The sequence below is a fragment of the Pseudonaja textilis genome, chromosome 2 (assembly GCF_049901715.1).
Source record: "Pseudonaja textilis isolate UNSWEBS1 chromosome 2, rPseTex1.2, whole genome shotgun sequence".
Lineage (NCBI taxonomy): Eukaryota > Metazoa > Chordata > Lepidosauria > Squamata > Elapidae > Pseudonaja > Pseudonaja textilis.
The window spans coordinates 167,751,321-167,763,325 of record NC_141991.1 but is presented as its reverse complement, the minus strand read 5'-3'; the positions used below and the strand labels follow the sequence as shown (position 1 = coordinate 167,763,325).

Below are 12,005 nucleotides of genomic sequence, written 5' to 3'. Positions count from 1 at the left end.
ACTTATTCTATAAAAGAACGGAAGCATTCTTCAAATGATTTCCTCATTCTTTGTAAGGGAAATCTGCTTTTCCTAAGTATGAACTTTCTTCCTCCATTAAAACAGTTTGTAGTTCCGAGTATATAGACGCTCACATTATTATCAAAGCTCTGATATGGATTTGGATTTGTGAGAAATTAATAGTGCCTGTAGTTATGGCTAAAAGAATGCTGAATCATATAGCACTGAAAATATAACTGTTCTCATCTCTAGAGCTGAATAGCAGTTTTTTTGGGAAAAAGCATTAAGTCTGACAAAACTCCCACCATTTCTGTGTTTTATCGCTGCCACTGTAGAATATCACAAACTATAGAAGGCAAAATGTGATGTTGTAACCTCTTGGCTATCTGATACAACTTCTTGAGAACTTCATGTTGTGTTTTCTGTAGGCTCATGCTGCTTGCTGTGTGATTGTGCCTCCTGAGTGTACTTTTGGAAGATTAAGGAACATGATTCTTCCTCCCAGTTGTGTGCGATTATTTTGTCGGAACTTCAGTAAAATGCACTGTTTCCGAATATCAGAAAGCATACAAGCAGAGCCAGGTAAAGTTCAGAAATTATGTTAAGCTGTTCAGAATCATGTTAAATGGTTTCATTATTGTTTTCTCTTTCCCTGTCTTTCTCTTGAATTCACATTATTATGAGTTATTGTTAAATAATATTATGAATTGATTTGGTCTGCTACAGGTAGTCTTTGTTTAGTGACCATAAGTGTGACTGGCAACTCGGTCATTAAAGCAAAGCAATCGCTAAGTGGAACCGTTACTGTTTTTATTATCTTAGTTCAGATTTCCTTTGCTTTATAAGCTTGCTAAAGTAGCAAATGTGGGCACTGGTTACTTTTTCATCACCTTTGTAACTGCAAACAGTTGCTGACCACGATAGTTGCAAAACAAGGACTACCTGTAATATGTTATCACCAATATAAATAGCTATTCTGACCGGTGATTTGAGGGTTATTTTTCTTCCAAGGGTTAGAAACATTGACAGGTTTGTAGGTTTCAAAAAAAAAAAGAGAGATGAAATTGCTTAGCCAGTTCAAAATATCAGGAAACTGTGGTTTTGGGGGTTGTTTTGAGCTCACTAAATATAAGAAAACATTTTAACCCTTTCCTGGAAAAGGAGGAGAATGACAGAAAACTAAACTAATATTTCGGTAAAGTAGTAAGCCATTATAAAATTTAAATTCTTAGTTTATCAAAAATTGTATAGTACAGTCTCCTTTCCCTGATGTCTTGCACACAGATTGAAACTATAGTTTCCACAACTCCTAGCCAACACACTAATTACAAATTTGTAGTGGGGGGAAAAAAAGAGGCCATTATAGCACAACATGGGATAGATTTGGTGATCTGACAAATATGCAAACTTTTTTTTAAAAAAATGTATGATTTATTTGCTTGGATTATCCTGAAAAAAAAACACTGTTTAGAGTCTAAAGCAATATTTTGCTGCCCTCTACAGTACATCTTAGACCAATATCTTCAGGAAAATTTATTTATTTTATTTAGCAAATTTATATAGCTGCCAATCTCAGAAACCTATCTTTGGATGGCATATTTAAAAACAGCCCCCTCCCCCACATTCAATTGTGTCTGATTCTCAGAGACTTCCTGGAAAGGTCCCTGCAGTTTTCTTGGCAAGGTTTTTCAGAAGTGGTTTCCCATTGCCTCCTTCTTAGGGTTGAGAAAAAGGGACTGGCCCAAGACCACCCAGCTGGCTTTATACCCAAAGCCAACACTCACAATCTCCCAGTTTCTAGCCTGATGCCTTAATCATTACACCAAACTGGCATGCCAATTAAATTTAATTGTTTAATTAAAACAAATAAAAAGCCAAGATATTTTCTTTTTAGATTTTTGGTGACTCTTTCCTTGGGTTGTTGTCCACCTATTTGTATTCTTTACACTACAGAGTAAGCCTTTCTCAACATATTACAAATTTACCAACCATCTTTTCTCTTTTACCACCAACCAATTGTCAACAAACATTACTGTTTAAATCCATCTAGGTTGCCAACCATTGCATATTAATTCCTGCTTTCTCCCAATTCTTCTTCCTAGAATCTCCAGAATTTAACACGCCTCCTCTGAATGTGTTATAGCAAGGGGTGGGATTCTACCGGTTCTCTCCAGTTCTGTAGAACCAGTAGCTCTGAAGAGCAGCAGACATAGAACCAGTTCTATGTCTGCTGCTGTTTTGGCCCACTTGCCCGCCCGGGCTCTTACCTGACCTTTTATTTCCTGCTTTTTCAACCTTAACTGCTTTGCGGCACAGCTGCGGTTGAAAAAGCAAGAAAAAAATGCTTTTTCAAACACTTCACACCTGTCTAGGCTGCAAGCTGGCGACATTTCACACGCAAAATGTAAATCACCGAACCGGTAGTTACACCAGTCAGATCCCATCCCTGGGTATAGCCCTTTTTCCTCTATGAAAGCACTATTCATTGAGGAGCTAAGCCAATTGATCGTTTCAGCTTTGTCCATCAGCTAAGAGAAGGAATGGCAGAACTTGAGGATGGACTCAAAAGAGGAATCAGCATAGAATCGCTACGTAGCCACAAAGACCTCTCTTGAATCTTGTTAACCCTTATTTAGCCCAAAAGTTGGGCTAAAATAGATTCTTGTAAGGGCAGGAATAGTAAAAAAAAATCAGTTTAATTGGAACTTCACATGTGATCTGGGTGTTTTGCACCTGATATCAGCTGCCTAACCAAAAATATGTATTTTAAGTTTCTCTATGGATTCAGGAACCCCAATAAGAAGCGGAATATAGGTTATTGCAATATTGTTTTCTTCTTCATAAAAATAATAAATAAAATTTAATAAACTTGCACCAGGTTCTTTGATTCAGGAGTAGAATTCATTCCAGGGTTAATGTAGTTTGCACCTCTCAGCTATGAAACAGTTTCATTGTGACTATAGGGATTTTTAACTCCCCCAAGGGCATAAATGTCCTTAGTATCCTGATTCAGCACTCTTCATTATGTAATAGATTATGTCAATGTAAGAAGAGCAATATTGGGAGCCTGTTTTATTCTGAATACTGTAGTATCTTTAAAGCAATACATTATCCTCCATATAAATTGCTTTTCCAATTTTTCTTCCAACAGATGATGACGATGATGTTGATAGCTCAACACAATCATCATTAAAAGAATCCCAGGTTTCAGCAGATTCAAGTAAGTGGCATTTGATACTAAGTACAGATTATCTCCAGATTACAAAGGTTTATACACAGGTAATCTGCAGTTTTTATTGTGCAAAATGTTCAGTCCGAAAGATTGTCAAGAAGTTGGTGTAGAGCAAACTCAACGTCAAACTGGTTGTCAAACTCAATGTTGTTACGGCGGTGTTACGTGACCTATCGGGACTTCTTCCCCCTTTGCTAAATCGGACATGGCATGGCCAGCATGAGTTTGATAGCCCTCGTGTACAGAGTCAGAGTCAGGAGTCAGGAGGGTGACCTTGCAGAAATATACAGGAACCCTCCTATCTGAGCAAAAGGGGCTGAAGCACCCTTTAAAGCCCAAACAAAGATATAACATTTGGAAGTTGTTCAGGGAGATGCCTCCTTGATTCACTGAAATATACGAAGGAGAAGTATGACTGGACATACTTCTTTTGTTATTATAGCCAATCTTAATGGACATTTTAGCCTTTTTTGGAGATGATTTCCTCATATGGCCTACTAGTGTAGCTGACAGCCAGCCAGCTCTTGTTGTAATTGAGAGTATTATTATTAAACAATGATTAATTCAAGCTGTTTCTGTGATTCAGCCCTTTAAAGTGTCTGCAATGCAGCTTCTTTGAAATATTAGCTTTTTATTTTTGAAAATTTTAAAATATGTAATACAAGATTAAAACTGATAAAATAACCTAATATCCTAACTATAAAATGACATATGGAAAGAAATCCACTGCTATCTCTCTATTGAATTAAATACCTGTATTCATTGTGGTTGATTAACTGTTTATACACTAGTTTCATTGTGATTTAAAAAGCAGAATTTAATTTTTTTTTACATAAAATAATCATCTACATTTTACATATCTCGTTGCCTTTTGCATTGTCAAGTTTAAGAGCTGCTTACTATTTTGTTAGCTTATTAATTGTACCTTTTAATGTAATTGTTATTAACAATGTTTTTCTAAAGAGTTAAAAACCATATAAATTTTAAGTTAAAGAGAAATAGAGAAAAGTAATAGAAAAAAGTAGAAAAGAAAGAAAAAAAGAATAACAAAGAAGTGTCTTCTGGTCTTCTTAACAGCAGTTATGAGACTTTTTATATATTTCCCCCTCTCTTTTAAGATTACATCAAAGTTTCCTTTTTTCCATAATGTAACCTTTCTAGTCTTCCGATCAATAAAAATCATAAGTTCATTTTTTTTTCCCCAGCAAAAAGTCCTAAGGACTGTCCAGTCTCTAATAAATGTAGTAGCTGATCTTTCTCTAAGCAAACAATTTTTCTACTTCTGCTAGAGCTCTGCACCAATCCTCCATTGTCAGTATTTCAGAATCTTCATACAGTAATGATCCTATATAAAAACAATATGCAATGGCTTTTTTTCTAGTTGTCTGTGCATTAATCCCAGCTAAAAGTTCTTGGTTCCGTTGAATCTTTGTCTCCATAATTCTGTGTATTTGAATTCAAAACGTTCTGGCTTTTTTACAAGTCCATCAAGCAAGATAAAATGACCCTTGATGTCCGCATTTCCAACATACTGTACTTTTTGAAGTACCTTTTCTCATGATTAGATTATTTTTCTGGAGTCCTATACCAATGGAGCATCGTTTTATAAAAATTCTCCTTTAAATGATAATGTGAATTTCAGCCCTTTCAGCTACATTTTCCCACTGTTCCAACAATATTATGTCTCAAATTCTCAGCCAGTTTTATCCTATACCCTTTCACCTGTTCATTTTCAATTTCTAATTTCAGCAAGAGTGCATACATTTTGGCAATTACATGTATCATCATTTGTACATAATTCAATTTCTGTCTTCTATTGCTCAGTTCCAAATGTCCTGTTATCTACCTTAAATCTTTCTCTTAACTGTGCTTTTATTTGTTGTACTTTTCAGTCATGAGGTCTCCAAGAATGGTTTAAAATGCTTGCATTAGGGAAGCTTTGATTTAAGAACAGTGATCACTTTTTCCTTTCTCCAATAGCCTTCCTCTTGTTTTCAGAATCTTTTCATGCACTAGATACAGAGATAGTCCTCTGAGCGTTTCATGCTGAAGATAAAATATTTGAAGATTCATCTTGTCTTCCCACATTAGAATATTTGGTGTTTTCCATTCTAAACAACTATCCTTCCTCCATATGAAATATTTTCTGCTAGGGTACAGGAGATGCCATGTGTTTCCATGGATTCTGAAGCATTGCTTGAAGTTAAATCCAAAATATTCCATGTAGGATGCATGGTCCTATTTTCTATCATGTGTTCTCTATTATGAAGTCTGACTGAATTCAATAGGTGTTCCTGAATAAGGGGTGTATGAAATCCGGGATAATTGTAGGATCCGATGATTTTCTTTCTAATTTTGTAATCCTCTAGATTTCTTCACCCGAAATTAACTGCAGATTTTTCGGATGAAATATAAATATAAAGCTATCTGAACTATGGAGAACTGTGTTTTCCAACAACTTATATTTCAACTTATATTTAAAAAGCAACTACTTAATCAGTATTTTTAAAAGACCTGAATATTTAGCAGGATTTAGTATACATATTTTTTAAAAATATTATTAAAATGTTCAGAAGTAGGACATAAAATAACAGAATCTCATGGGCTGAGCCATAAAACATTGTGAAGCCTTTATTAAGAAAGACTCAACATTTTTATTGCTGATTCATAGTATGTTTTATTAATTTTGTTTTATTTTTATATGAACAATGTTTTGTGCACTTGCTAATTGGTTTTAGTTTTTAAATTTTATGGGTTTCTGTTCTCAGAATTCTAAACATTTTAAAAATTTTGAATTACAGTTTTGGAGACTTATTTTATTTATATCAATATTTCTTTCGCCCTTGTGACCTCATAAACTTTGTTCCCTGAGCTATAAAATGAAATTCATAATATGGAGTGCTGAAAATCATATTGGTTTTGTCAGTTTTATACGTTTTTAAAATTGTGTTATGACTCATTTTTGCTGGATAATAAGAAAATAATTACTGCCTTAGGATGATGAAATTGGAGCAAATATTCCCTATAAATGGAAAGTGGGTATGACTGTGGATATGAAGCATTTTGATTTTGTGAAACATTTGAATGGAGGCTTATGTAGAAATGGAGTTTAGCATTGTGCCATTAATAGTTTATCAAGTACTTATGAAGCCTGGTACAGTGATTAGAATGCAGTAATACAGGCTAACTCTGCCCACTGCAAGAGTTCAATCCTGATGAGGCGCAAGGTTGACTCAGCCTTCCATCCTTCTGAGGTTGTTAAAATGAGGACCCACATTGTTGTGGGGGGGGGCAATATGCCGACACTGCAAACTGCCCAGAGAGTACTGTAAAGCACTGTAGGGTGGTGTATAACTCTTAAGTGCTATTGCTGTTGTTATGTTGGCAGTCTTGTACAGCCATAAATCATGGTTTTGGATAATTAGCATTGATTCTCAAGAACTGTTTGGATCCAGATTTTGCTAGAGCGTCCAGGATTGTAAATGAAAAGGTGCCAATGCAATTTTTAACTTTTTAGAATAATGGAATCCATGTGTCTTTAAGTCCACATGTCTTAAAGTTGCCAAGGTTGAGAAACACTCACTGCACCAGAGGACTTCTGACTGATGGCTGTTTAGCTTCTGATTAAAAATTGGCAGGTATTAAACATAATTTTGTCTAATTCCCTGATCAGAGCATGGTTCACTAGAGCAACATTTTTCAATGGGAACCTCAAGACATATGGATTACAACCATCAGAATTCTGGGAATTAAAGTCCCCATATTTTAATATTTGCAAGGTTGAGAAACACTGCGCTAGATAACATCTGACTGGGATGACTTATCTAGCTTCTGATTCAGGAGCTGTAGCAAAGGAGAACTCTTCATGTGGTAATCTATACTAGTGGATGACAGCTAGTACACTCTGATAGCAAAGGAGTGGAAGAGAAAACATTTTTAAAATGCATCTGAGAAATCCTTGCTTATTTCTTATAGATCAGATGTTACTTGATGTAGCCTCTTTGATCAGTGTAAATAATAGAACTGCAATCACAATCCAATAATATTGTAATTAAGAAATTAACTTTTTGAACACCGTGGCAATTTGGAGATATATGGTACTTAACTGTATTTCTTGTGTTACATGTTAGAATATTTGTTTTTGTTTTAGGTAAACAAATGTTAAAAATATATGATGGGAATGATGCAGTAAAACGTAATCAGTATCGTCTTATTACAGTTCCGAGGATTGCAAAAAATGAAGAAGTTGTGGTAAGAATGCCAACAGACCAAACTGAGTTCTCTGTTTATTGAAAATGCTGAAGAAGTTAATTCTGTTTGTAAGAGGGACTAATAATTTTGTTCAAGAATAACTTCTATTGCAAAACAGTAACCAGTGAGAAAGTAACTAGTAGCTGGCATAGTACTAACATAGATATGTGTTTCTAAGTTTTATCTTAATTTTCAGTATATTTTACAGTATTTGCCATGTGCGTAATGCTGCTACTTGTATTTTGAGTTTTGATTGACTAAATAGAGAATTAACATTTGGAGGTTATTAAGTTATGTCTACTTAATGGGAGAGGACATCTGGCTACTAATTGTCACTATTCCAACGAAGGAGATTAAGTAAAGTTTCTGCAAAGTTGAGTTTGATGACTGGACAAGTCCAAGTTAATTTCTTAGTAAATTTAAGAAAATAAATTGCCGTTGCTCTTTCTGGGACGTCATTGCAATTTCTCAATCTAGTCTGAGTCCTTGGAACAACTGAATAATCTCCCATCCCGGGGCTAATCGGTCTGATTCCACTTAACGTATTCAAGAACAATCTAGGATGAGGGGTACATTGGTAATTGGAACACATGATGATGCATTACAATAGAGCTTGCCAATATTGAGTAGAATTTCATTCTTTTTTCCGTTCTTATCACAAAACTTCTCAGGGGAAATGTAATTGCTGATTGGTACTGTATATTTGACACAAGTTGGGGGCTGTATCACCATTCCATTCAGGCGTATTTTTTGATTTTTTTAAAAAACAAGGATTTACTGTTGTAGGAGGCTGCACTGAGGGCATACTACATCAGTGATGATCAACAAGATTACGAACTTCAGACATTCACTCAGCAGGCCTTGTTTTGTGACGACATCATTAATAGGAATGATACAATTGAAGAGACGCAGCCGGGGTCTGTCTTCCGAGAAGCAGTTCCTGAGGCCTGGGTTATCAGAGCTAAACCTAAGGAGAATGAAGTCATAAAGATTTATCCCGGCTGGCTGAAGTGAGTCATCTTTTTCTCCAGCAAATTCCAATTCCACTCTTGTTGTATATTTATTTACTCAAAAGAGATGATCCACCCAAAATATAACAGGGAAAAAAAATCAGCAGACTACGTAGCATGGTCAGGTCAACCTTGGGTTATTAAATGTACCTGAAAGCAGTTTTCTAAGGAATATCTGGGTAAAGAAGGAAGAGAATGAGGCATGGGGGAATGAGGCATGGGGAAGAAAGAACTGGAAGGGAAGGGAAAGAGAGAAAAAGCGAGAGAGAAAGGAGACCTGCCTAGACATAACATGGATTAAATTCTTCAAGCAAATAGCTCTTCCAAAGCAGCTGCTAATCTTCAGGCTAATCTTCAAAGGCATCCATGCCTTGCAGCAACAAATTACTGTAGTCATATCTACAGTAGCTCCTGTATAAGCCTCTTCTTTTAGCAGCTGCTTCTATATTTACCGGGGAATGCAAGAGTACCTCCCTCAATTCATAGATCCCTTTTGTATGAAGGATACAAGAAGGTTGAAGTCTTCCTTGCTTGCAGCTCTGTACCTAGGGACTGTCTGAACACATCCATGTGTCTTGTTTGATAATATTTCTTGTTGGCTTCCTGTTCAAGTATTAATAAAGTCAGATAGGAGTTGCTAGGTACTACTATGACATGATTTCAAAATACTGAGGTTATTCATTCTACAGTGTCAACCTTATAAACAAACAACTTAAGAATTAGTTAAGTACATCCAGGTAGTCACTACATTACATTATTTTAACATCATTTAGGATATGGAAAGCACTTGTCTTTTTCTTTTGTATTGTTTATACTAAAAATAATAGCAACACTGAGATTAATTTGTAGATCCACTTTGGTGGGATTGAAAAAAGAGTTGGTTCCCCTTCCTCCCCCACCTTCCCGAGTCACATTCAATGAGGCTCCAACCATTATATTGTTGACTCAATTTTTTGCAATGTCCAATAAAAAGCCTTTGCCCAATCCTTGGAATCAATCTCTCCATATTGAATCACCAGAATTTGGTGATAAAGCTAAATGGCCCTGAATTTTTAGAAAAACAATATTTATTTGGTTTTTTAAAAAATTATTTATTTATTTGTATCTTGCCTTTATTTTTACAAGTAACTCAAGGTGGTGAACATATACAACAGATGCTCCTACTGTCACACAACAGCAGCCCTGTCAGTGGGTTGGGTAGAGAAAAAGGGAGGGAGGTTGGGAGGGAGATGGAGGGAGGGAGAGAGATAGATAGATAGAGAGATTGGTGCAAAGTCACCCAGCTGGCTTTAATAGCTAAGGTGGGACTTGAACTCACAGTCTCCTGATTGTATTGGCACAATTTCCATGTGTAGAAACGCAAACAGCTTACTCTCAGGCTGACAAGAATTACATAATCACAATAGTCTATCTCAGTAAAGTATAGTTCTGCTCATACTGAAGAGTCTGTTCCCTGACCCAGGCTAATTCAAAGGGCTGACACTTTAACACCTAGCCATTGATTGTATCATTCATATCCTGTTGATTTCATTCTCAAAATATGGCAAAATACATATTGTGGGCAGAGTCCAAGACATAAGAATGAGTATTCCAGCTCCTCAATTGTGTCTCCAGCAGCAAGATGGTTATTACTGATTAGATTGTCTCTGAGCTGTCCAGTCTCTATAAAGCCTGTATTATCATACTGTCCTCATTTTAAGCTACTTGGAAATTAATTTACATTACATAATTACATAATCAAATTACTTGAAGGAATCCTGTATGGAGTTACCTGAATAGGATGTCCAGGTAATATGATGTATGGGATGATAATTCGTAAATGTGATCTTATTTTCTGTAGGCAATTTGTCTTACTTTGGCTCTATGTAATTTAGAATAAAAATTTTAAAGGTTGATTACAGGTGGTCCTCAACTTGCAACTACAATTGAGGCCAAAATTTCCATTGCTAAACATGATGGCTGCTAAGTGAGTTTTGCCCCATTTTACAACCTTTCTTGCCAGAGCTGTTAATCGAATCACTGCAGTTGTTAAGTTAGTAATGTGATGGTTAGGTGAATCTGGCTTCCCCATAGAGTTTGTGTGATGACCCAAGGTGGGATACAAAATAAACACAGCCACAAAAACAGGTGAAGCCCCTTTTATTCCTTTACTTTGCTTCAAAGCTCCAAATATCCTTGACTGGAGACAAAAAAACTCCCCCACAAGCAGTTACGAAAAGGAAGAAATGCCGTTTAAACTAAAAATGCCTATAAATTATAAAGAGTAAAAACAACACAAACCACACTGAAGCAATTAAGGGAATCAGGCAAGATAAGGGCTTGAAGACGTCCACAGATATCGGAACACACACTGGGAAGGACTCCAAACTCAGAGAGGAACAACAGACTAGAGATATTTCCATGCTTTGTTTCCAGCACTGGCCCATATGCATGTCCGTCCTTTTAACCAGTTCTCACAGCTGCAGCCCATGAAGAGGATCAAGGCCCTTTCCTCCACTATAGACTACGCCATTCAGTTCTCTCCCTTATACTCTCCTTCCCGCTTGCCCTAGGATGGAGAGGGGATGGGCCTGGGTCTTCCTTTGACTGCCCAGCCGGCCTCTGCCCTTCCTCAGCCTCCTCCACAACCTCCGGAGCCACACTTCCACTCCCTGTCAGCTCTTCCTCCTCTCCCTCACTGTCAGTCTTCAACAGGGGCATGACAGTTTGCTTGTGGGAAGATCATAGGAGGTGATCCCATGATCCTGGGACACTGCAACTGTCATAAATACATGCCAGTTGCCAAGGGTTCAAATTTTGATCACGTGACCATTGGGGTGCTGCAGTTGTCGTAAGTGCGAAAAACAGTCATCAGCCACAGTTGTTATTTTGTAGGTCACTAAACTAATGGTTGTAAGTTGACAACTACCTGCAGTGGGTTTGGTATTTGTTTATTCTTTTCTGTTTGTATCTCAGATAGATATAATGCTTTTATTAGTTTCAGTGAAGTCAGCAATGTCTGAGATTTCTCACACAGTATTGTTTCCCAATTCACTGTTAACAAAATTCTGTTTTGGAAGCGTGAAGTTTGCAGATGGATGGGAAGCATACAAAGTTAGTCAGTATTTGTTTCCTTTAAGGATTTAAATCTCTTGAACAAAACATTTATTTAGTAGCAAAACAGAGCCACTTAATAGGGACATTTAATTTTTTTTATTCAAATAATGCACTAAGTTAGATCAGTCTATAATCAGAAATTGGTGTGGTATCTATATCACATGCTTTAACTTCAGATTTCAAAGTAAAAAGACATCAGAAAACAATCTAGCTGAAGAGAATTTCTGTGTCTAGAAGAGAAGGGAAGCCCAATTCCTGTTGGGCGTTATTAATAGAATGCCAAATATCCGGCAATGGAACTGTAACATGTAACCTTGCAAAATATTATGAATCTCAGGATATAATTTGAGGGGGTGGACTGTTCTGATTTAAAATGAGATTCAGATCACTTCCAACTGTTGTATGCTTGATTTAGG

At 36.4% G+C, this 12,005-nt stretch overlaps 1 protein-coding gene across 2 annotated transcripts in view; it reads left to right on the top strand.

The window, feature by feature from the left end:
* Window positions 1–12,005, top strand: part of DGKQ (diacylglycerol kinase theta) — an 85,128-nt gene that overhangs the window by 41,264 nt on the left and 31,859 nt on the right. For both annotated transcript variants that reach the window (XR_015742115.1, XM_087926389.1), the window contains exons 6-9: window positions 429–582; window positions 3,152–3,220; window positions 7,383–7,483; window positions 8,270–8,493. Coding sequence is in view for 1 of the 2 variants with exons in the window: in XM_087926389.1 (XP_087782515.1) it covers window positions 429–582; window positions 3,152–3,220; window positions 7,383–7,483; window positions 8,270–8,493 (548 nt within the window). In the remaining variant the exon portion in view is untranslated. The remainder of the gene's footprint in view (window positions 1–428; window positions 583–3,151; window positions 3,221–7,382; window positions 7,484–8,269; window positions 8,494–12,005) is intronic.